Source organism: Vipera ursinii (genome assembly GCF_947247035.1).
Source record: "Vipera ursinii genome assembly, chromosome: 7".
NCBI lineage: Eukaryota > Metazoa > Chordata > Lepidosauria > Squamata > Viperidae > Vipera > Vipera ursinii.
Genome location: NC_139521.1, coordinates 17,680,485 through 17,707,630, shown reverse-complemented (window position 1 = coordinate 17,707,630; position 27,146 = coordinate 17,680,485). Strand labels below are relative to the sequence as shown.

The following is a 27,146-nucleotide window of genomic DNA, read 5'->3' as shown; positions in this document are numbered from 1 at the left end:
TCTATTCTTTTACTATATGGGATTGGGTGGGGTTTTGCCACAGCTGGTTTTTGCTTGCATGAATGCTGAAATGATGTACTCAATAAAGCTTTACATTAAGAGCTCAGAAAGCCTCGAAGGTGTTTACTTGGTTGGGTTCATCAGTCGGAATCTTGACACATATTTTCTTTACTGCCCAGAGTCACACTGCGAATGAGATGAGTGGTTTTCAAAATTGATATTTAAATATTAAAACAGGTTCTTCATATGTACATTTTAGTTATCTTTTGAAGGAATGCCTTGACCCATCACTAAAAAAAGAGAATGGCACTCTGGTTCATTTAAACTGGAAACGAGAGCCATATTCTATCTGTTTTTGTTCCTGTTGCAAATAAGTACATTTATGATGCTTCTGTAACAAGAGACTTTTACTAGCATTATTACTTACAGTGTTTAGGATACATTTAAAATGAAATTGACAAGAATCTGCATGGAATGAATTGGACAATACAAACTTTCAGTCTTTAAATTGCTCAACATTAAAATTGTAAAACATACCAGTTGCTAGTCACAATATTAAGTATGAGAAAAGCACATCTTCCTTCCCCTGTCCTTACCACTTTCTATGGAGGGATGATTGAGATCATCCTGTCATATTACTTTACAGCAGGGGTGTCAAATTCAATTTCATTGAGGGCCGCATCAGCATTGCGGTTGCCCTCAGGGGGGTGGGTGGGTGTGGCCTGGGTGGGCGTGGCCTACTGGGTGGGCATGGCTAAAGTGCGTATGGCCTACTGGGTGGGCATGGCCAGCTCTACATCGTTCGCATCAAGGGTGCCTATGGGGGCCTGGGCAGGAGTGGGACAGATCTGAGGGTCTCTGGCAGAAGGAGGGTCTCTGGGCCAGGGCCAAGGCAGTGGGGGCCGTTCCCTCACTGTTTCCAGGATGGCTTCGCATGAAACCACTTCACGGGCCAGATCTGGCTCCCGGGCCTTGTGTTTGACATGTCTGCTTTACAGTCTGGTTTGGAAGCATTACTGCTTCAGACAGGAAGGCAGTGCAGAGAGTGGTGAGGATGACAGAAAAGATTATTGGTAGTTCCCTCCCTTCCATCCAGGACATAGCATATAAGCGTTGCTTGAGCAGGGTCCGTAAGACTGTCTGGGACATTACACATCCACTTCATGACCTGTTTTCCTTGTTACCTTTCTGGAAGGAGGCTTTGTGGTATCTGAAGCAGAACACCCAGATTCAGTCACAGTTTTGTTCCATACAGTATTAACATTCTCCATTATTCCTTTGGGGAAATATTCCTTTTTAATATTCCCCAAAATACTTCTTTTTCTGGGGAGGGAGGGTACTGTCCTCCTACAGTACATTGGAAATACAATTGTAAAGAAAGAACTTTTTATCATCTTTGGTGAACTTGTGATATAGCAAAGAAATATTGGGATTCCTATTTTAATGCAGAAGAGCTTTAAAATGAATATAAATTGAAACCAGAGGACAGGGAACTTGAAAAAAATGTATATGCTGGCTGCAGAGAAATTCTTTATGCACAAAAATGGAAGATATGTCAATTCCCACAAAGGACAAATAAAAGAAAAATTAATGGCATTAGCAGAGATGGCAAAATTAACAGTTTTAATCAGAGAAAAGAACGTCTAGTTTTGTTTCTACCTGGAAACAGCTTCTAAACTTTGTGCTCAAGACAGAAAAATATGTAATTTTGACTTTCGGATTTTCTGATTAAAGTAGTTTGTTGTTAAATAAATGGCTAGTATTTACTAAGAATATAAAGGTAAAAAGTTGAGGCTGTACTTTTAATTTGTATTCTACTGCGCTGAAGCAATTTAGAAGTCAATGCTGGTTTTTCTTTATCCTACACTTCTCCTTCACCTGTCTTTATTTTCATTTGTACTTTATATTATAATACTAATTAAAAATATAAAATACAGTTGAACTAAAATGACATTGATACTAAATATAAATTAGAGAGTTTTCTAAACCAATTTCTCTTCAGAGACCAAGTTGAATCAAATGACATCCTTTTGATCCCAGAAGCTATGTCTAAAGCACTGGACCACATCTTGAAGAAACTGTGCAATCTCTATCTTTTATCATTTCTACCTAATAGTCTCCTAGAAGCTATTTGTTTTTTCAACATAACCTCCAACCATATTGTGCAAAAGATAGTTTGGCAATTCAAAATTCCCGATTCTGACAATCTCTTGCGTCTCTTTCTCCGTAAAGGGGGAAAATGAGGCAGATTATAGTAAGAAAAGACACAATTACAGATAGGCATCTGCAGAGATTGAGAAATTTTGAAAAGTCCCTTCTTAAGAAGAAGCAGAATAGATAATAACCAGAATCTCTAGAAGTAGAGATTGTTCTTGTTTTCCAGAGCTGGAGAATAGAACAAGGGTTTCTTAGTTGAGGTAAATGGGAAACTACGCATGAATAATATAAAGATATGCTCCATTGTACTTTTTACTCCATTTTGTACAACTTTAAACCTATGATATTTGAATCAATGCAGCAGGAGCTGATTCATCAATAATATCAATGTGATTGTAAAAGTCAGGCTGCCTATTATTGATTATTTATTGTTTTAATTGATTTTTTCTTCTAAATAATTGGCAGTCAATGTAAATTATTTTAATCAATAAAAAACAAAATATTTATTTCGCCTTTCTCAACAATCTGCAAATAGTTCATAATACAGCCAGATAATATTGAACATGAAATACCCTATAGGAGCTTTCTGATGGGGCAAAGCAATGTAAATTAATACAGTATTCAAAGCATTAAAATTATGAGTTAACTTAACTAAATTTCCTAGAATCAAGAACATATTCTGTCCATTCCCTTCTTCTCTACTAATTTATATGATCTCATTGCATCCATTCCTTCCCAGCATCTACAATTGTTTCCTTTGGTCAGAAAGTAAACAACAGCTTTCTTCTAAAATATGTTCATCATATTATTTTTTTTATTTTACAAAACATAAATGCATATTATAAAGTCAGTAAACATAGCATTATAAACAAATATTATATCTGAGATGTCATTATTAGCTATAAATTATTTATATCTGAAATAATTATCTCACTTCTCTCTTTAATAAGCTGAAAAACATGTCAAGGTTTCCTTTTCCCCCCCACAACACATCAAAGTTGGAACCGAAACAGACATTTCTCACTATTTCCTTCTTGTTCTTGAATGTCTTTAAAATATTATTTAATTAAAAAAGCAAGAAACCAAAACTCTAATAACTACAGGATTTTCCAATTAATCACTTCCAGCTACTTTCAGTACATTTTCAGTTATGAACCTCCACTTCTTTCTAAAGACTAATCCTTAAAGCTTCTCATGAAGGCCTTTGGTCAGTTTATTTTTCCATCAACTAATATTCTTGTTTACATTTGATGATGTCAACGGGACACAGTTTCAGACATTTTTAATCTCTGAGCCAGACTTCATTAGATAAACAAATTGCTTCAGCCTAACTGATTCACTAATTTATATATGGTCTTTCATTTATAATATTTCAAAGAGAAGGACAATCATACTACATAATTAATAAAAGATAAAAACAAATATACTTTTTTGTACCTTTGGATCAATTTTTGACTGCTGGCACCTGCCTGTACCAGTGCTTTCAATTTTAATACAATGAAATAATGTTAATAAAATAATAATGTAAAGATACCTTATTAGCCAATAATAAAGGGATTAACATGCCAAAAGATGACAAGAATTATGGACAAAATTGAATATCATAAAATGCTATTTTATAATATTGGTAAAGTTTATTAGCAGATAATTGGAATTATGGATGATAACAATTGAATAATGGTTAAGAGCAGCACAGACTAAAAATACCAGAGATAGAATTACATGTTATATTCCAAAGCATAAGAATTACATGAAATTAAATACCTTGCCTAATTGCAAAAAGATAGCAGAACAGGTGTAAAACGAAACTTTCTCATGATAATATTCCCTACAGTAGGGGAACCACTAAGTATAGTTTCAAAAAAGTGACAAAAAAGGAAAATGTAGGAGATGACCGTGCTGAGCTCTAGGGAGGGGTCAAATACTTCATAAGTCATGAGTACCTGTGCTCCTGCAAGAGATCTAAGTCCATCCTACCTTGAATGCCTCTCATATCTCCTGCTCATTTCCTTTAAGACGCTTGTAGAGAGCTTAAGCTTGCAGTAAATCTTTATACTCATTTGAACTGACTGAATCTTCTGATTTCCCCAGCACTTGACATTAATCTAACCAAATGGCAGTTAAGGGAAATGAGCAGATCAGAAAGACATTCAATGTGAGCTGGACTTAGATCTCTCGCAGGGAGTTGTGACTTATGACGTATCTGACCCTTACCTCAGGCTCAGCCTGGTCATCGCCTATAGCAGGGGTCCCCAACCCCAGGTCCGTGGACCGGCACCAGTTTGCAGCATGTCAACAAGCGGGATGCACAAACAAGCAAAGCTCCATTCTCAGGTTTGCAGGCAGTATTCAAAACCACACCCCCTCTGGTCCATGGAAAAACCTTTCTCCATGGCACCGGTCCCTGGTGCCCAAAAGGTTGGGGATCTCTGTCCTACAGGAACTTTGCAAATTGTACTCAAATTGTCCTTTGCTGGTCTGTAAAGCAAAGGAAAGCTGAAGAATATTAATAGTTACAGCAATTGCTTAGCTTAACAGTTGTGCAGCTGATCCTAATTGTGATTGCTAAATGAGGACTATCTCTATACAATATTGATCAGTAACATCCAGTGTTCTACCTACCATATTATGGTAAAATTTCTGAACCCAGTCCATCTTCCAAGAGTATTTATTTCTACAATCCATTGCAGCAATCTATATGAGAAGTTATAATGACATGCATTTCTTAACTTTGATATTTCTGCCATTGTGAAGTAATGAGGGGTGTATCTAAACTGAACTAAGAAAGGAAACCTCAAAGATACGGAGGAAGTCACATTTCCATTGGCAAAGCTGTATATGCCAGCTAGCCAAAGCCATGAACTGATTCCTTGGAAGCACTTTCAAAAAATGCTGAATTAACACCTATTAACAGTACCTCTATTGCTCCTATACCAAGTTTTAGTTTGTCAGCAAAGAACTGATTAAGCTCTTCCATTTCTTCACTTCGATTTGATAAAAAAACAGAAATGCAATTTTGTGCTATTAGCACACCCTTGCATTCACATAAGTAATTAGGTCACATAAGTAATTAAAAAAGCAACTTTATAGAATCTCTAAGGATCTACTTGCAACGCAGTTGAGTACAAATCCCTCTTTAGATTTTTGAGATTTCCTCTAAGTACCACAGCAAAGTGACATTTTGCTGAATTTCACTGGTTAGCAAGACATTGAGGAGAATGGCCCCTAGATGCTGAATCCAAGCTAGCATAATCTCTCAGGGACAAAGGAGAGATCACTGACATTATCCACATGATTTTGGACAGTCCTGAGTACAGTAGACCATAGAAATTGCCATTTTTATGGTGAGTTTATGAGTGTAGTAGCTGAGAGTTGGGACTATATCAAGCTCACACTTGCAAAGCAGCCTCTACATATACTAAGTTCAACTAGCCTTATATCTTAATCCCTTATTTTATCTTATTTTTCACGTAACAGAGAGATTAAGACGCTTTGGACTGGCAAGGTTTTACTTTATTCATCAGGTGAGTTTCCACCTCCTTAAAAGACAATAATATAAATTTGATTTTGAAAGTTTTAAAAATATATATTTATTATAATAATTATATTATAATAAATATTATTATTTTTATTATAATAGATAAATATATAATCCTTTGCTCCAATGAGGGAGTGAAGGATTTTAGAAATGAACCACTGGCTTAAAAACTGGTGTCATCAAGAGAACTTCAGTTTCCTAAACCGTCATCTGCATTATCTAGATGAAGGGCTACTGTCAAGGAATGGAGTGAAACAATTGGCTCATCTTATCAAAAGGGCTTTAAAACAAAATTGAGGGGAGAGGGCGGCCAATCTTCAAGACCTTTAGAATCTAATTTCAAGCAAAAACCACTAGATAACCAATCATACAAAGAGATAGGAAGTAAAGAGAAAGAAGAAAAAAAGGAGAAATAACAATGAAGTAGAGAGTGATGGAAACAACAGAAAACCCAGTTACAAAGTAGGATACCGGTATATAAGCAACATATCCAAGGCCCATAAAGGACTCAAATGCCTATACATCAACACTCAAAGTTTAAGGAACAAGCAAGGTAAACTGGAAGTACTAGTACATCAAGGTAAATGTGATATAGTTGCCATTACTGAAACATGGTGGGATGAAACTCATGACTAGAATGTACTGATGGAAGGATACAAACTATTAAAAAAACAGATCTAACAAAAGAGTATGTGGGGTTGCATTGTATATAAAAGCACAAATTATTAAAACTACATCCCTATAGAAATCCACAAAACCAAGGATGAAAACCTTTTAGAATCCATATGGGTCAATATAAAGGGGGAAAAAATAACAACATTGCTATAGGCATATACTACAGGCCACCCAACCAAGCAGAAGAAATAGATGAATCTTTGACTAACCAACAAATAAATGTATGTAGGAAATATACTACAGTAGTAACAGGAGACTTTAACTACCCTGATATCAACTGGGAGACAAATCTACAGCAAGTGGGAGGTCAAACAGATTCCTAACCAATCTAGCTGACACCTTTGTCATCCAAAAAGTAGGGAAGGCAACTAGAGGAAAGCTATACTGGACCTAATTCTTACTAATAGAGAAGAAGTGATAGAGGGAGTTGAAGTTGTCGGAACTTCGGGTGAGAATGACCACGTCATATTGGAATTCAACATAATGCAAATGCAAGCAATAGAACATAATCTAGCCAGCGTCTTAAATTTTAAAAGAGCTGATTTAAACAAACTCAGAGACAGTCTAAGAAAAATTCCATGGATGAAAATCCTAAAGGGGAAAACAACTCAGGAAGTGTGGGAAACTCTGAAAAATGTGATCATAAAAGCCCACTCCAACACAATACCACTGAAAAACAAAAACAAAAATTCAAAGAAGAAACCAGCATGGTTACACAAAGATTTCTCTGATAAACTGATAAACAAAAAGGATAAGTACAAAAAAATGGAAAGAGGGACATATAACTAAGGCAGAGTATCAACAGCTAGCCTGAATCTGCAAAGATGAAGACAGGAAAGCAAAAGTCAAAGATAATAAAAAAAAACTTTCTTTCAACATATAAATAACAAGGGAAAAGTCAAGGAAACAGTAGGTCCACTTAAGGGAGAAGATGGCAAGGAAGTAACAGGCAGCAAACAAAAAGCAGAGCTGCTTAACTCATACTTTGCATCAGTCTTCATGCAAAAGGAAACTACAGCCCAACCTACCAAAAACCTAACTGTAAAAGATAAGACTATAAATAAGAATTAAAGAATTAAAATAAGCAAGAAAATAGTTAAGAGAATGCCTATTTGATCTTGATGAATATAAATTACTGGGACCTGATTGTGGTAGTGCAGTGGTTAGAATGTAGTACACTGTACTCCAGGCTACTTCGGTAAACAGCTTAGAGAGGGCTGCAAAGCAATGTGAAGTGGTATTATATAAGTGGTACTGCTATTACATCCTAGAGTTCTGAAGGAACTGGTAGAAGTTATCTTAGAACCATTGTACCATATCTTTCAAAAATCCTGGAATTGGATTTGAAATAAAATTGGAAAAGGATTGGAAAAGAGCTGATGTGGTTCCCATTTAAAAAGGGGGGGAGGGGTGACCCTGGAAACTACAGACCAATCAGCCTAACATCAATACCTGGGAAATTACTGGAAAAGATAATCAAAACACAGATCTGTGAACATCTAGAAACAAATAAAGTTATAAATAAAAGCCAGCATGGGTTTGTTAAAAACAGAACATGACAAACGAATCTTATTTCATTCTTTGACCAAGTAACTAAATTAGTAGACCAGCAAAATGCTGTGAAATAGTATACTTAGACCAGGGCTTTTCAACCGGTGGTATGTGACCACCTGTGGTACTTTGACACATGGCAGGTGGTACATGACCATTCTAGAGAAGTGTAGCAGGGGAGGGGAATGAGCCAAAGCGACCCAAGCCTGAGGGAGAGGCAACTGCACCCGCAGGATCTGTCGGGGCTCAGAAGAAGCCCCAGAAGCCAGCAGGGCTCCAGCTGATTAGCTCCAGCTGATTGGTGCTTCTAGAAGCAGCACGGAGTTGGAGGTGAACTGAAGAAAAAGGGGGGGGAGGAGATGATATAAAAGGAGGTGGAAAGCAGTCGGGTACCACAAGTTCTGTCTTAGGCCCAGTACTCTTCAATATCTTCATAAATGAATTAGATGAGGGAATATAAGGAGATCTCATCAAATTTGCAGGTGACACTAAGCTGGCAGGAATAGCTAACACCCAGAAGACAAGATCTTGACAGACATGAATAATGGGCCCAATGCAACAAAATAAAATTTAATGTGGAGAAAAGCAAGGTTTTACACTTAGGCAGGAAAAATCAAATGTTCAAGTACAGATTGGGCAAGACCTGGCAAACAGTAACGGTGAGAGGGACCTTGGAGTCCTAGTGGACGATCACTTGACTTTGAGCCAGCAATGTGCAGCAGCAACCAAAAAAACTAATACAATCCTGGGTTGTATAAACAGAGGCATAAAATCAAGATCATATGAAGTATTAGTACTGCTTTATAAAACAGTAGTGAGACCACACCTGGAATGCTGCAGCCACTTTTGGTCACCATAGCACAAAAAAGATGTTGAGTGTTTGGAAAAAATACAGAGAAGAGCAACTAAGATGATCAAAGGCCTGGAGACTAAAACATACGAAGAACGGCTGCAGGACTTGGGTCTGGCTAGTCTAAAGAAAATAAAAAATAGGGGTGACATGATAGCAGTATTCCAATACTTGAGGGGCTGCCACAAAGAAGAGGGGTTCACGTTATTCACCAAAGCACTAGAGGAAAGGATGAGAAACAATGTTACAAAAAAGATGCTGAGACTTTGGGAAAAGTGTAAAGAAGAACAACTAAGTTGACTGAAGGCTTGGAGACTAAAATGTATGAAAAATGTTTGCAGGATTTGGGTTTGGTTAGTCTATGGGAGACATGATAGCAGCATTCCAGTATTTGAGAGGTTGTCACAAAGATGAGGGTCATCTTATTTTCCAAACACTAGAAGGCAAGACAAGAAACAATGGATGGAAACTAATCAAGGCCTGGAATTAAGGAGTAGCTTAATGAACCAGTGGAACAGCTTGCCATCAGAAGTTGTGGGTGCTTCATCACTGGAGGTTTTTAAGAAGAGACTGGACAGCCACTTGTCTGAAACAGTACAGGGTCTCCTGCTTGAACAGGGGGTTGTACTAACTAGAAGACCTCCAAGGACCCTTCCAGCTCTATTCTTATTGATGAGATTTTTGCACTATGCAGCAAAAGTGTCCTTAGTATACAGATTTTGGAATAATGAATTAAGGACCAGAGGGATTTAGAATTATAATTTTGAATTACTTAGAAGAAATTTTCTCAGGTCCCTCTTTAAAGGGATCTTAAAGGCTAAAACTAGAGCCAAAGAATAAAGAAAATGGAACAAAAATCCTTACTGCAAAACTTTCAATCGACCAAATACTTTTCAGTCACATGGATGACTATGAAATTAATTTGAAGGGGGATTTAAATGTAATACAAATGGATCTGATGAATGACTCCTTCCCCAAAGGACATAAACGAATATTAAACCACATCTTATCTATCTATCCATCCATCCATCCATCTATCTATCCATACACATACTCATACACATACACATACACATACACATACACATACACATACACACACACACACATATTACTTTGAAACACAGTTGAGCAGCAAACCATCTCTTTTGAAGGGGTTAGGGTTAATTTTAAAAAATCAGGTATGATTTATAACATCAGTTTGTTCAATCACAGTTAAAGAAGAAAATAGTTATCTGGTTGCCCTTACTGGACTTTTGCTGACAAAGACTGATTAATATAGCATTTGGATCATATTTACATTATATAGAGAAGTGAGATTATTTAGAGACAGTGAAAAGTTATTAAAAGTTTTTATCTGCTGGGTTGAATGGAGATGTTACTTCTTTCTTCTTCTGTTTCCCCTTTTTTCTGTATCACACTCCTCTTTTTATTCTTTTTTTATTTTTCTGTTGTTATATTTTTTTGTAAATGTATTGAGTTTTATTGTTTATTTACATGAAAAAACCAATCCCTCTTAGAATTTTAAATGTAACATATAACATTTAATCAACAACAACAACTTTATTGATTAGCCCTTGGGCCATATCAAAGTGCAAAGTTCCAGCAACAAATTGTTACTAAAATTTTAATCTAACTAATGTATTTTGTCTATAAGAATGCCAAGCATGATGGACCTGAAAGCTACTGAGAAGTATGAAAGAACAAATAAGGTTGCATAGTACATTCTGTCCCTCATCCAGCCTAGAACATCCCATAAGGTAATTGTGACAGTATTCAATTACCTAACTGAAAAGAGGATTTCAGTACCTATTCCATAATCACTAGCATCTTGCTCAGGAAAGGGTTATAAACCACTAACATAATTATGCATATCTTCAGGATCAAACAATATTTGTCCGGATACTTACTATATTAATAAACTGCAAAGAAAATAGTTTTACTAAGCACTTTGCATTCACAAAAATGCCATTATTTTGGAGAATCTCACTAGATTTCCAAGTGTATTTAGATCGCAATTCTCCTATACAGTTCTTTAGAGAAAATCAGATCCAAATTATAATTTATTTATTTATTTATATTTGGTGTTGCTCAACTTCAAGGCAACTCTGGAGAGATGATTCACAACATGCAGAACATAATAAAATAAGATAATAAGAGAAAAGATAGAACAAAAACAAAAAAAGAAGCTGGCAGAGAACCCAAAATATATCCCATCCATCTCTGACGCCCAGTCAGATCTTTATGGCTCTCTCAAACACCAGCATGTTGGTGATCAATCCAGAATCTCATTCTAGAGAGTAGACACTATAACAGAGAAACATGCTTCCTTCAACCTGTTAAAATACATTGCTTAATTGAAGGACCCCGGAGCATACCAATGCTGTTCAGCATAATTTCAAATCAGCTGGACAGTCATTACAGGAGAGAACAGCAACCTATGTGCCTTTGTAAAATGATAAATTCCATATAGAATCCTACGATATAGGATTTTTAAACTCATAGCAAGCCAGGTTTAACCCTCTGCATTGTAATAAACAAAGATGATTAAATGGTTAAATGTTTTTCAGCAAGGCTGCTTGAGAAGAATCCTCCACATCTCATATCATGACCACGTTCACTCATGAAGAGGTATTACAAAGATCAGATTTAGAGCACCTATCAAGAACTGTGAATGAATGTCTCATGCAGCTTATTGACCATATCTTATGTCAATCCAAAATTGGAATCCAAAAATTGCATTACATTGGATACTTCCTGGAGGAAAAAGAAGACGAGGCCCGTCTTGAAAAACATGGTACCAACACTTAAGGAAGACTTTAAGATTATTAATGTCTCTTGGAATGGTGCTGAAGATGCTGTGAATGATCGAAATCACTGGAAAATACTTGCTCCCCAAAGTGCTCTGCACAGTACCTTATAAAGATTATAACATTATAATAAGATGAAATAATCTATAGTTGAATAAAAATGTAAATAAAAACCTTAAAACTTTTCACAACTAGAAAGGTGTTCAAGTTTTGCTGCGTTCCTTTAGATCAGAGGTCACCAATCTTTGTCAGTTGGCCGAATGGAGGAAAAGGGAGGGGGAAGCAATTTTACATGCATGCATGTGCACTCACAGGACCGCGAGCACATGTGTGCCGCAAATGGGGCTAGCGCCTGCATGATACTAGCCCCACCCCATTCTTGCGTGGTGCAGCACCTTGTTTCTGCACCCCATGGCGCGGTGGCGGCCCGTTTTTGCCCCCTGAGGCATAGCAGCAACACCCATTTTCATGCCCCAAGGTGCAGCAACATCCCGTTTTAGTGCCCCGAGGTGCGGCAGTGGCCCATTTTTGCACCCACTGCTGTGCTAGTGCAAGTGAGGGGTTGTGCACAGATACTGGCCAGCCTGTCCCATGGCCAGGTGGCCAGCAGGCCATGGCCCATTACTGGGCCATGGCCCACAGTTTGGGGATCCCTGCTTTAGATCACAGAAAACCATCTGAGTTTTAAATTAGTGGCCAGGTAGTGGCTAGTCTGTAATATATTTTAAGATTAATATTACAAATTAAAGTTGGAACTGCCAATTACTCCATCTCCCCAAAGAACCTCCAGCCCAAATTGAGAATCTTACCAATAGTTAAAAACTACATATAAACAATGTTCAATTAAGGTAACTAACAGAAAGAGTAATTTAGATCTAAGTTGTAATTTAAGGATTTAATGTCACAATACCAAATTTTAGCACAATTCCAGAATAACAGAGTTAGAAGGGATCTTGGAGATCTTCTAGTCTAGTCCAACCCCCTGGTCTGGCAGGAATCTCTATATCATTTCAGACAAATGGTTCTCCAATCTCTTCTTTAAAACTTCCAGTGTTGGAGCATTCATAACTTCTGAAGGCAAGTTTTCTAGATTATTTGTTCTGTCAGGAAATTTCTGTTTAATTCTAAGTTGCTTCTCCCCTTGATTACTTTCCATCCATTGCTTCTTGCCTGCCTTCAGGTGCTTTAGATAATAGATTGACTCTATTCTTTGTGGCAACCCCTTAGATATTGGAACACTGCTATCATGATACCTTTAGTCCTTCTTTTCATTAAACTAGACATACCTAATTCCATTCTTTATATGTTTTAGGCTCCAGTCTAATCAACTTTGTTGCTCTTCTCTGCACTCTTTCTAGAGTCTCAACATCTTTTTTAGATTGTGGTGACCAAAACTGGATGCAGTATTCCAAGTGTGTCTTACCAAGGCATTATAAAGTAGTATTAACACTTCACGTGATCTTGATTCTATCCTAGGACTGCATTGGCTTTTTTGGCAGCTGCAGCACACTGCTGGCTCATATTTAAGTGACTAGGACTCCAAGATTTCAGAATTTCATAGTGATGCTTTTATCTTTCTTATTTAAACAAGTTAACCAGAAGGAAATTATTCTATATTTTATTACCGTATATGGATGACCCTATTTCCTTCTCTTTCCTGTAACTATAGGAAATTATAGTTTTCTATAAAGAGGTTATTCCATCCAATCCCTTCATTACGTTTTACACTAATTGAATAAGGTCCATAACTACAAACCGAACTACCTTTTTGTCTTGATCAAAATGGACTTGTGCTAATTCATCACAACTGGTGAAATTTCCGGAACAATATTTACAGACCAAACATACCTTACAATCTGATAGCAATATTTATTGTTATGCAAAGAATGTGTAATAGAGAGTACAATGAATACTACTTTCTGCTGAAATAGTGTGACAAAGTTTCAAAGAAGCATGTGGATAAGGAAGCTTTTTAGCTTCTCCCTTTAATGGAATTCAGTGGCCCCAATTAAAGCTACTCAAAGGTCAGGGAGCCCCCCCCACCCCAGAGCAGCATTCCATTAGTCTCAATAGACTGCCAAAAAGGAAAAAGTTGGTACCCTGCCCCCAGCCAGGCATACATCCCAGATTTTTCTATACTCCAGCCTCTGAGAATGCAATCCATACCAATTTATTAACTTTTACACTCCAATCTTTTACCTTCAGACAGATTAATATTGGGCTAAGGAATCAATAAATCACATTGGAGTTGTCTCTTTCTACACCGAAAAATGAGTTGTTATGATTCTCTTGGCTAAGGTCTAAAATAGCAAGTTTTACATTTGCATTTATATATCCAACATCTTTTTGCCAATGGTTCTGGTAAATCAATTTCAACTGAACCCCAAATATATGAAAATGGCTTAAAAAGACCTGAGCAACCATAAAACCATAAATTACCCATTCATCTTTAACACTTTAGTTTACATTCCTTTAGTTTTATCAAAAATGAAAACAGTACAGATAAAAAAGACGGCATGGAGGAAAAAAACATACCATTACCTCATTTTCTTGAATTGGATTCCTACATAAGGTTAACATTTCAAATGGTAATCTACTCTGTAAGAGCATCTATATTTTTACTTGAAAGCAAACAATTTGATTTTATCTGGCTAGAAAGGGTTATGACATTAAAATTCAAGGTGAACCTATACATTCAGAAGTGCACACTAATGAATTCTAATGAATAAGTGGACCTTATTCTAAAACGGGTAGGCAACCTTGGCTCTTTTATGACTCATGGACTTCAACTCCCAGAATTCCTGAGTCAGCTGACTCAGGAATTCTGGGAGTTGAAGTCCATGAGTCATAAAAGAGCCGAGGTTGCCTACCCCTGTTCTAAAACATATGTGGCAAAAATATAGGTAGTCCACTAAAAACCTTCAGTCGTTAAGAGGACACTATCTTCATACTTTTAAAGTGGGGGTTTTGATATTTGTAATAAATTTTCATGGAAAACTAAATATGTGTTTCACCCAATCAAAATTCATATTTTACTATAGTTTCAGGCTTATATTAGAAGATGCTAATGTGAATGGCGAGGTGACGAGTGGTGAAGATGCTCGTCTCCTACTCAGAAGGTTGAGAGTTCAATCCTAGATAGCAGCAGATGCTTCTCTCTCAGGGCCCAAAGAAAAAATATCTGCTGAGAACTCCATGTAGGCCTCAGAAAAGGTATCTGGCCAGTAAATGTTGTAGGTCCATCCAGTTGTCTCCAACTCTACCCCAACTTAAGGGATTACAGGATCGAAAAAAGGAAGTTTTATTAGAAGATGCTAATATAATGCTTCTCCTGAAAGGGTCACTTCTATCCCTTTCCCAGGTGATCAGCCCAACCTGGCCGAGGGACCCCAACACATCTTGGAAGTACTTATTGGCTTCAATTAAAAATAATGGCTATAAAATAAAGTTCAAATTAAGTATTCAAGTATTACAAGCATAAAATGTCCCATAAACTATGCTTTTTGATCAAATGGCTCTCATAAACATGTCCTCTGCAGGCCCAGTCAGAGCCCTATGAAGTCTTCATTTTGCGGTAGCCACGCTACAGTCTCTAGGCCGAGACATAAATGTTCTCTCTTTCTTGGGGGGCAACCTCTCTCTTTCCAAAGGAATGCAGCTTGTTTTCCGCATGGCAGCTTCATTCTTTTTGTATTCCCTCTTAAGTCCTTTTTTTCCTCAGCTCTCCAATCCTACTCCTCAGCTTCTCCAATCCTACTCCCCAGCCCTCTGATTTTTCTCTCCCTGTTGTGGACTACATTTCCCAGAAATCTCCACTAGGGCCCCTTATTTCAGGGACCAGGCCCCAATCAGCTAGCCAACCAGGGTATGCTACTAATGGAGTAAACTACACTAATATAAAGAATTTTAATAAATATGTGAGTGGAGAAGAGGATACGATACATGAAATTAATTGCAAGGACAGAGTAAAAAAGAAATTCTTTATTTATTAATATGAATTATATAAATTATATAAATTCATCAATTAAGTATTGTGTAAATAAATGTTGTTCTATTCTGCTCAAATATTAGCTTGAAGACCTTAACCATTAATCATGGTTAATGATTACGACCAATGATGGATGAAATTACAATAATTAATTATGATACAACTACATAGCACAGTACAAGATTACAAATTCTAGGAAGCCTGTGCAAAATTCAGAAGCAGGTGCTTGACCAACAATCTTACAAAACCAAATTGGGTGATGCTAGCCCATTTTTGCTTGCCAAGTCAACTTTTGTGTAATGCTCATCATAACTATCCAATTCTAACGTACTGAGAAACTATTCCTGGAAAAAATCAAAAAGAGAAGGCATGGAAAAATATCACATCAAAATTTGAGCTTCATCACTGGGGCACATTAATTTTTTTACAGTACCATGCACTTCATTACAAATCCAAATACACTTTACCTTCTGAATCTGACATAGAGTGCAACAGTTTAATACCAAGAGTCACATCTGAGGGTTACTTTGAACAATGTGCCATAAAATAAATGTGGTCAGGAAAAGAAACAAATCTTATTTTACATATGAATTTAATTAAAAGAAACTACAAATGAATACATTTTGTAATTTTTAAATATTAATATTTTTAATATTAAAAGTTGCCATTTGTTGACAATTTGGGGAGAGCTCTACTTGCTACAAAAAGGGTTTTCGGGATCTGCAAGCAGTCTTTGGACATCAGCTTTTGCTACCACCACCTGTCATCCCCGTGGCCTTTGTACACACTGTATATGTGTATAATACCTGTACACAAGTGGGCTGTTTTTCATAATGCATTCATAATGTATTAGCATAGTAGCATGCTAGTTTTCATGCTTGCTTAAATATCTCCTCTAAAAATGATTCTGCTGCATACGTAAATAAAACATTGTTTGGGTAGAATAACCACTATTATTACTATACAACATGAGCAGGATTTTTAATGCATTTGTTTTGTAAAAATCTATACAAAAGCAATGAACATGCACTTTATTATTATTATTTAGCATATGAACATGACAGAAGACAAGTAAACATATACACACAGTCTTCATGCAAATATTCTAGGGAACCAGAAAACACATGTTGTCGGAATCTTGTACAATATATTTAATAGTTTACATATCAGCACCACAATCACAAGAGGAATATTTCCATCCCCACTGATACAGGGCAAAGGCACTTCCAGTATCACTCCTAATTCTGTTCAATTTTGACCAGACAAAGTGAGGCAGGTCAAAACCAGTGGTTTGGTAGAGGGTTCACTAATGGTCAGGCCACAAGAAGGTACCTTGGGCCATTCCTTGCTGGCCTACGGGATTTCAATCTGGTGACGGGCTGTGCATTGACTTGGTGAACAGGGAGGGCCTTGTTGTTCAGCATCCTTGACCATAGCGTAATGAGAGCTTGTTTTCTTCTGATGTGAGACAGTATGATATTTATAAGTACTGGTAACCAGTGCCTAAAAGTGGGATGCAATGTGCCAGAGATGATACGCATTGATGGACATCGACCATTTGGGCATGGGCACTGTAAAGCTATATGCTGGCAGAATATTCAGCTGTGGAATAAACCAAAGTCACCTTTGTAAGGTGTTATCATCAGCACCCCAGGATGTTCTAGTGCAGGGGTGTCAAACTGCCGGCCCACGGGCCGGACGCATCATGACAAAACTGTGCCTACCCCATTGCCGGCAACGGGGAAAAACCTCCAATACGTGGCGCGACGTCACTTGACGTTGCAAGTTTGACACCCCTGTTCTAGTGAGTCTGTTCAATAAATTGTTGCGGCTTTTCAATTTTGCAGCTGTTTTTTTCAGGTATTGTTAGATGATTAGTGATCTCTCCAGTGTTACCCCCAGTACCTTCTAAAATACGGTTCTGGAACTTCATTGATAATTTGCATACCTATTGCTGAGATGGATTGTAGCTGTTTTTGTTAGGCTTGGTTGGAGACACCATATTTGGAAGTAGTCATCCAGCTTCTGGAGATCTTGAGAGACAATGAAGTTGGTTCTAAGGGCTGTGAGACTGATATCATCAGCATAGATAATTTTCCAAGAAACAGTTTCAGGCAGGTCGTGGATGTACAAGTTAAAAAGAGCAGGGGATCATTGATCCTTGTGGTAGTCCATTATTCAACTTATGATATTTGCTTCTATTGAATTCTGTCAAAACTTGAAATAACTTGTTACTCAACATGCTGTCAATCAAGGCAATGGTGTTACAACAACTTGATTAGTTTGAAGAGAAAACCTACTCTCCAGATAGTATCATAGGATGCCAAGAGATCAAGAAAAACAGAAACATTTTTCATTTTCCTTTGAAATCCATTCTCCAGGTAGGAAGTTAATGCAAGGACTTGATTGCTACAATCATGTTTGTGGCAAAATTCAGCTTGTTCTACTTGGACTACAGATTTTACTGCTAGGGCTATTCTGTAACACAAGTTTCTCTAAAAGTTTGTTGGTTGCACAGAGAAAAGCAGTTGGCATGTAACTTTGGGAGCAAAAGCTGCCACATCCATCTTAGCTTTCCTTCAGCTACACATTTCCTGGGTGGTGCTAAATGAGTGACGATGACCAAATGCAGCTGTACTGCCCTCCTGGGCCTCGCAGCCATGACAAAGAGAAGTGCATAAAATCAAATAACATGTACAGATAATCCTTACAACCATTTGTTTAGCAACTGTTCGAAGTTAATACAGAGCTGAAAAAGTGACTTACAACCAGTCCTCACACTTATGACTATCACAGCATCCCCATGATCCCATGGTCAAAATTTGATTGCTTGGCAACCAGTATGTATTTACAATGGTTGCAGTGTCCTGGGTTCATGAGATCATCATTCGCAACTTTCCCAGCTGGCATCTGATAAACAAAGTCAATGGAGGAAGTCAGATTCGCTTAACGACCGCATGATTCACTTCACAACTGCAGCGATTTGATTAGCAATCAATGCAAAAAACATCATAAAATTGGGCAAGACTTAGCAACAGTCTTGCTTAGGCACAGAATTCTGGTCCCAATTGTGACTGACAGGAATAGCCAACACTCCAGAAGACAGGCTTAAGATACAGGAGGATCTGGACAGACTTGAACACTGGGTGGTATCTAACAAAATGAAATTCAATGGTGAAAAAAGTAAGGTTCTACATTTAGGCAAGAAAAACCAAATGTACAGGTTTTTCTTGCTCAACAGTAGCAACTGTGAGAGGGATCTTGGAGTCCTAGTGGACAATCACTTAAATATGAGCCAGCAATGTGCAGCAGCTGCCAAAAAAGCCAACACAGTGCTAGGCTGCATTAACAGAGGGATAGAATCAAAATCACAAGAAGTATTAATACCACTTTACAATGCCTTGGTAAGGCCACACTTGGAATACTGCATCCAGTTTTGATCACCACAATGTAAAAAGATGTTGAGATTCTAGAAAGAGTACAGAGAAGAGCAACAAAGATGATTAGGGGACTGGAGGCTAAAACATATAAGGAACGTCTGCTGGAATTGGGTATGTCTAGTTTGATGAAGAGAAGGACGAGGGGGGACATGATAAGCAGTGTTCCAATATCTCAGGAGCTTCCACAAAGAAGAGGGAGTCAAGCTATTTTCCAAAGTGCCTGAGGGCAGGACAGGAAGCAATGGATGGAAACTAACCAAAGAGAGAAGCAACCTAGAACTAAGGAGAAACTTCCTCACAGTTAGAACAATTAACCAGTGGAACAACCTGCCTCCAGAAGCGGTGAATGCTCCAACACTGGAAGTTGTTGTTGTTGTTGTTGTTGTGGTTGTTGTTGTTACTATTACTATTATAGGACTACTGTACCTAAATGGCAATTATACACAAAACATCAAATGTGTTTCAGTCTGCTTCTGAACAGCAGAATTATCACAGTTTAACAGCAAAGCACATATTTTACATATAAAAATCACATTTAATTCTTGACATTTCCAAGTAATGATAAAGTCATTGAACTAACTAGATCATTGCTGTGGCAAATACTTGTGTTCCCGTATAATAAAGTGTAATACATCTTTTAGATAATATTTTAATCTATAATTGGAGTGTATTCCCCACAAAAGCAATAGAGGCAGTTCTCACCAATTACAATTGGGATCAGCAACTCCATGATTAAGCAATGCAGTGATAATGTGAATAGCATGTGATCATGGTGACTTACAAAATCAGTTCTGCTATAATCATTACGTGAATTCACATGGTCATTAAGTGTATTGTCACATGACTGTGAGGCAAGACTTCTTGCCAGCTTCTCTGGCTGTGAAGGTCACAAATGGCAATCACATAACCAAAGGATGCTGCAATCATCATAAATGTGCACTGGTTACTAAGTGCATCTATCAAAATCATATAATTGTGGGGATGCTGTGATGGATGCCACTTTGAGGACCGGCTGTAGGTCTCCTTCATTTAGCGTTGCCGTAACTTTGGTCACTGAACAAGTGGTCACTAAGCAATGACTATCTATATTACAGATAGTCCTTGCTTAACCAAAATAATTTGGGCTGGAATTTCATCACTAATCAATGCAGTCATAAAGCACATCATGTGATTGTTAACCAAGGACTATTTGTATAGAAATCCTGATATGAATTTCTCACTCAGTTAACTCACTGAGAAGCCTTATGAAATCTACCTTTTCTCATGTGACCAATATTTATAGTCATAAATCTGATACACAAAGAAATCTGATATAATTTTACTTAAATATTAACATTTTCACTGCATTACTAAGCATAGCACTCAGTTTGAACCAAATGAAATTAGCTGGCCTGCTGATCTCATAGAGATGTAACAACAAAAAATACTGAGGACAGAAAACTCAGAATTAAAAAACCTAATTGTGTATCATCAATTCCTCTTTTTATATGACATAATTCAAAGTACCATTTACTTATCTTTACAAATACAAAAAAGTTTGCCACCCACTATGAGTCACTGAATTTGCTGGCAAGATATACATTTACAGTGCTTAAAAATGTTCTCAGTTGACATTCAACTTTCAACAGCCACATTCCTAACATTTTTGCTGCATTACGTTTCCTGAAATATGCATCGATATGATACTTACAAAATGCTTGTATAGACTTCATCTTTCTCTGCTCTGAAATTAAATTCAGACCTCCAACACTAATGTTTTTTAATGCTAGAATGGTTACCATGAATCTCACACTCCCTCTGGAGGAATAAAAGTTGTCATTAAATGGAGCATAACAACATATGTTTTATTTATATTCATAGACTGTTCTAGCAATATATCTTATTCAACTCTAAAGATACAGCCATTCTGGCTAGATATATCCACTGAATTTCGTCAACATACCTTTTCAATTTCATATCAGAGGCCATTTGATTTTCTGTTTGTAATTTTTGTACAGGTCAGAAACAGACTACTGAAAATGGAAGTAATATACTTTTTGTTTAATGTTGCCAAAATTGCTTTTACTGCTGCAATTAGATATAGTTATAGTTGGATGTATCCTTTTTATCTTTAAATGCCAAAAACCCCTGAATGAGAGCAGGAAACTGAACTGAAATGAAGAGGGAGATAATATGTTATCATATTTAGACTAAAGACATCTATTTCATTCCATCCCATTATTTATGGGATGGATCCACAGAACACAGTAAAGTTTAAGCCAACTTTTATAAATCACAATCATCTGACATATAGATATGCTAAGCTAAAGTATGCCACCGCGTCCCTTTTGCCCTGTTATGCAATGCTAAACTTACAGGCAATAAAAAAACTATGAGGGGAAAAAAAGATTTGCCAGAAAACCTTTGACTCAGTATGATAAATTTAATACGGGATTTTAGAAATTCTTAAAATGAAAATGATTCCAAGAACAGAAGCTATAATCGTTAACAGTAAATAAACAATACTTTTTATTACTCAGAATAAAGTAATGCTATTGGAAATGGCTACTGCAGATCCATCAGTCTCAGAAATCAAAGTTCTAGCATTTTTTTAAGAATCATTACCAAAAGTTGAATTCTAATATGAACAAAGTGACCCGATCTAATACAGGCACATAGTATTCAGATACTATTGGGTGTCTTTGTTTATGACCAGTCTTCCTCAGATCCTAATATAATCTAGCCACAATGTATCAATTTATTGAATTGGCTATTAAAAGGCTGAGAAGACAGAGCCACAGTTTACAAACCAGGCAATATTTTCATACTTGGGAATTGCTCTTTTAGTTTCATACTGCTGTTCTATAAACAATGGATTATTAACATTAATAACATTCTCTTAACATATCAGAATTTCTGTGATTACATTTTTCCAGACTTTGCCAGTAAAATCTGTTTCTCACCCAAATTTGCAAGAAACTTTAGTGCCCATATATTCCTTTGCAAAAAAAAACAACTTGCCTACCTATTTCAATTTGCAAACAGGAGTTAGAATAACAGATACTTTATGAACACTTCCTTTTATTAGTTCTCCCATTACTCCTCCAACTATTATCTACAACAGACATGTCAAACTTGTGATGTCATGTGACGTCACGCAATGTATCGGGACAGTTTTGCCATTGCTGGCAATGGGGTGAGCGTGGCTTCCGGATGACGCGTCCGGCCCTTGGGCCGGGAGTTTGACACCCCTGATCTACAGAGTTACAAATACTTGAGTTATTCCTTGGACAGCAAAGATAACTACAAAGGTTACTAACAAGCAGTCCTGAAGCATACAATACCAGACATGTCACTAGAAGGCAAAATCACGAAACTTTGGCCATATCGTGTGGAGTAATTTACTGGAAAAAGCAATACATTTGGAAGAGTTAGCAGTAAAAGGAAACCAGGTCATCAAAGAACATAGTGGCTGGACACCACCAAAGCTGACACCAGCCAGAGCACAAAAAAACCTTTAAGAAATAGTGCAACGTGTAGGGAGACCTGGCCCACAGAATTGGCAAGTCAGACTTGACTGAATGGACAACATCATCATCACCATTATCATCTAGGGTTATATTTTTCCAAGAGCATGGAAAAGATGATGGGCCTCTGTTAGTAGCAAATGTTCATAAACATGCTTGCGATATGTTTATTGCATAAAAATCTATATGCTGCCTTTGTCCTTTTTCCTAAGGACTTTTAATATATTTAATCTACTTCAACTTCACTAATTGATGTTATCCCAAAATAAATCTTGGTTTTTACTCTACCTTCTTTTTGCCATTTCAGGATTATTAAGTTATCATGACATTTTTATAGTTAGGATTCTTAAATCCCTAAAACGTCAGTGAGGTTTAACCACACTATTGCCTGCAAAACTGAGTCTTATTTGTTAATATTATGCAAAACAAGGAATTAATCCATTATGATGTAAATAACATAACAGTTTTAAATGTGGACTTTCTCAAGCCAACTATCCTTTCAGTATCTTTATAAAACAGAATACTTCTGATATTCTCAACTTCAAGTTTAATACTTCTGTTTTAACCCAGCAACACTGTAGCTTGCAAAATGTCTTAAATTACAACTCCAAGAATTCCAAGGTAATAGATTTCTGGAGGACAAGAAGTTGGAAATACTATTTTAAGCAGCACCACAAAATCACCCTACCCAAGGGATTTATGCTCCATTCCTTAAGGGCCAGTAAATAGAAGCAAGTTTTAAAGACTTGCTTAAACAAGCCAGGGTAGAGATTGCACAAATTTTGGAAGGAAAGCTGTTCTAGAGGGCAGAAGCCATGACAGGGAGGCCTGCTTTCTGGAACCCATTAGGTGACATTTTTAATTAGTCGGGCCTGGATCCTATAGTTAAGATCTGGCTCTGTAGCTTTCATTCTGGGCATACTTTCTCCAGAAAAAATGCCACAACTCAGTAGAGTGTGCTTCCAAGTAAATAAGGCAATAACTGAACTAGAGGACCCTGAACAAATAAATAAGCAAATCTGACATGACTATGATTATATAACTATATACATAAATGTGTTCCCCACAGAGCACCTTTTCACTGGCAATTACATCCTGTTTATCCTGTTGCTGATTCACACACAAAAATGGTTAATACTGTAAGCAGCAGAGCAAAAACATCATTCTAATTATAGCAGGTTAAAACTAGCTCAGCCAGGATGAATGAAATTCCATACATATTTATTTTATATCCCACTTTTCATTTAGGAATTTAAGGCAGTGTATGGAGCACTCAAAACAGTCCCGTAAACTTGCGCGGCTGAGTGGATTTAGAAACTGGCTCTTCCAGCTCTTAGTCCAGCATCTTAATCATCACTTAGGCACATATTTTGATCTAGAATTGAAATAAAAATTATTTATTGAATATGAGATACATATTCAATAAATAATTTTTATTTCAATTCTAGATCAAAATATGTGCCTAAGTGACAAATAGGGATGTGCAGCACTTCAGATATAAAGCAGAAAAAGGGCTTTGAAGGGTTGTGGGGATGCATACCACACCTGTCACATAGTAGCCCTGTGTATCCCTTACTATATCTGGGATTAAGGAAGCACCAACAGATTGCACCAAGATATTTCAGAGTGAACATTTACACTTTCAGTACCTCCTTATCCTAAACAGTACATATTTTTATGAGAGTCCATTCATACCATATGTGACCAGGAAAAGATGGAGGGTTTTTTAAGAAAATGCCAATGGATATACTATGTCCACATCTCTTCAAAGCACATTTTGTGCTTGGACTATAGCACTGCACATCACTAGTGAAGAAAAAAGAACCATAATAAAAGCAATATGCAATGCAGGTAAACAACCTGACTGGCAAGCAGTATAATTATAAAATGGGATTGTTTTTTTTTTAATTATTTACCTTAAAATTTAAGAAAATCCTGCCAAACCTCTGGTAAAATAATTGCATTCCCATATTTAATTATACAAGCAGAATTTGTACATGAACAAAATTAAATTCCTATCAACTGAAAATCACTACCCAGGGCAATACCATTCTAATGACTGGCAGTTTGTTAAAACTGGATGAATTAAAAAGTAATCGAGTGATCTGTGGCTTAATCCATCGTGTAAAGCAAATCAGTGAGGTTAATTTATACTATAATGTGAAGTGCAATCAGATTTAGTAAATTATAGATAAATTAACTGTAGATTAGCAGTACTGCACAAAATTCATACAATTGGCTGCTAGGTTCACACAAAACACTAAATCACTATTCACAATTTACAAATCACACAGTGGCTGTTCCATAAAGAGCAAAACCACATTATGACTCAATGTTTGTTTATATCTAGCCTAATATATTTACTAATGCATTTAGCCCACAATAGTTCTTTAAATAGTTTTATCATTCCTCTACTCCTGATAAGCACTTGTATGTGACACAACAGCATACTGTAAGTAACCACATACAAAAAGTTTTTGTAGATTTCCTATGGAATTACAGACTTCAAATTAAACCAACAATAATCCCTGTTTTGTGTAAAATGTGAAAGCAAGGGTAAAATACAGGTGACAATGGGAATTCAGTCCAAGAATTGCACCAACTTCAATTAGTAGGATTAGATTGTCAGGCATGTATTCCAGTAATGATTTATAACACACATATGATGAAACTCTAATCTTCATTCCCCAAAAACAAACTACCTCCCTCTACTAAATTTAACAGATGAAAGAAGAGCAGAAGCTAGGTACCTTCCTCTGATTAAGGACAGATATTACACTGTGGTCAATTTTCAATAGATATAGATGTCAGTTCCTGATTCTTTTCATCTGTTTCCCCAAACCTCTGCAATACACTAGCTAGGGACTGAACTGGTTTTTGACCAATAGTCTCTTGATGCCTGCAGGTGCCATCTGCTAATAATATGAAACTGTTTTCCTTCCATCAAGAGGGGCAGTATATTTCTCTTTCTCTGCCAGAAAATATTTACTATATATCAGGGAAGATTTTTTTTCCAGAAAATACAGGGCTCTAATGTGTTCAAAGCAGACCTTCATTCAGTACTGTGTTCATTTTTTCCTACTGTAATTTTAAGATTTATTTATTTATTTTTGCCTTTTATTTTTGCCTGTTTGGCTAGTTTGTGCAGAGATGAAATCACATCTTTCTAGCTCAGAAGGAAACTACTAAAACATTTTTTCCCCTTACATTAGCATCCACCACAGGAAAACAGGGTGTTTGATAGCCTAAATTAGGCTTATTCATGATGTGTTTTCATGTGGCATATAATATTCCTGTTTGCAAAGTGTTCCTTTAAATGACTTTGTAACACAAGATCAAAGAGAAAAGTCTTTAAAAAAATCTAAATAATGTAAATCATATGACATTCAGAGGCTAAGCAAATTACACACCCAGACACTGCCCTCTGCATGAAAGGAGTCTTTCTCCAAGACTGCCCAACCCACCCCAAGGGAGCCTAATTTGAGAGTTTTCTAAACATTTCAGGTACACTTGAAATCTTTTTTGAAGTGATTCACACTTCCTATGCATATCGGCTTGTTTCCAGCTTGTTGAAAACAGAACCCATCCTCCATTAGCCTACGCTGCACACACCAAACTTATGGAGGCGACAAAATGGGTGATTAGATCAGACACAACATAACCCCCCCACATGCAAAAACTCAGAATGAGGGAAGGGGAGAAAGAAAGAGACCTAATCTATTCCTATTTCTGACTTCTTAATTGGTGCCCTTTTAGCTTTATCCTGTTTCAGTTTACGAGACTGACAAGTTTCCCGGAGTGACAAAAACACAACGTGAAGCCCGGACCTGCCAAGTCCCATTCATTTCAGCTTCAATCTTTTAAGGCTCATTTCTGGTGAAAGGAACGATCTGATCCCTCCCAGGTTGCGCGTTGCAAGGGAGATCTTTACAGAACTGCCAGCCCGGGGCTGACACAGGCTGGGCTTTCTCAGGCTGAAAGCCCAGAGGCACTTTTAAAAATCACCCCAGAAGCTCCACCAAACAGCCCAACCCCTGAGGCTCTGTAAAAAAGCAGGAGAGAAGGAAAATCCTTCCTCTCTCAGCGACTCCTCCTTCCCCGGCACGGATTGCTCCGACTCTTTTGTGTACCTTTGAGACAGCACAAAACGCACAAACCCCCGCCGAAACAGACGCCTTACCGTTTTGCTCTTTAGCACTGGAGAGCTGGAACTTGCTGCTTAGATTGGATTCGGCGTGGACCGCCGGCCTTTGGCTGACCAGAACAAGTGTCAGCGAGATGATCCCGAAGAGGAACATTTGGGTAGGCTGGGGTGAAAACTCTCTAACGCACAACACACGCGCCCAGTCCTTGCAGACGGCTCAAGTACTCCCCCCGCGTCGTCGTTTTCACCACCTCCACCAGCCCGCGAAGACTGCACCGCTGGTGAGAAACCAGCAGCAGCAGCGAGCCTGCTCGGGCAGCGGAGAAGAGCTGGGTAGTTTCCACATAATCCCATCCAAAACTTTTTCCTCGGCTACAGTCTTTCTCTCCTCCGTCTCCAGGGTTTTCTCCCTCCTCCTCCTCCTCCTCTCCTAAGGTTCAAAGCATGATCAGCTTCCCAAGGGCGCCACAATCCTCACGAAAGCGGG

At 37.4% G+C, this 27,146-nt stretch overlaps 1 protein-coding gene across 1 annotated transcript in view; it reads right to left on the bottom strand.

Moving 5' to 3' along the window:
• PDGFC (platelet derived growth factor C) overlaps positions 1 to 26,907 on the bottom strand; it is a 127,206-nt gene extending 100,299 nt beyond the window's left edge. Inside the window, exon 1 of the mRNA XM_083366935.1 lies at positions 26,696 to 26,907. Coding sequence (XP_083223061.1) covers positions 26,696 to 26,813 — 118 coding nt within the window. The 5' untranslated portion in view covers positions 26,814 to 26,907. The remainder of the gene's footprint in view (positions 1 to 26,695) is intronic.
• Between the last annotated feature and the right edge of the window lie 239 nt (positions 26,908 to 27,146).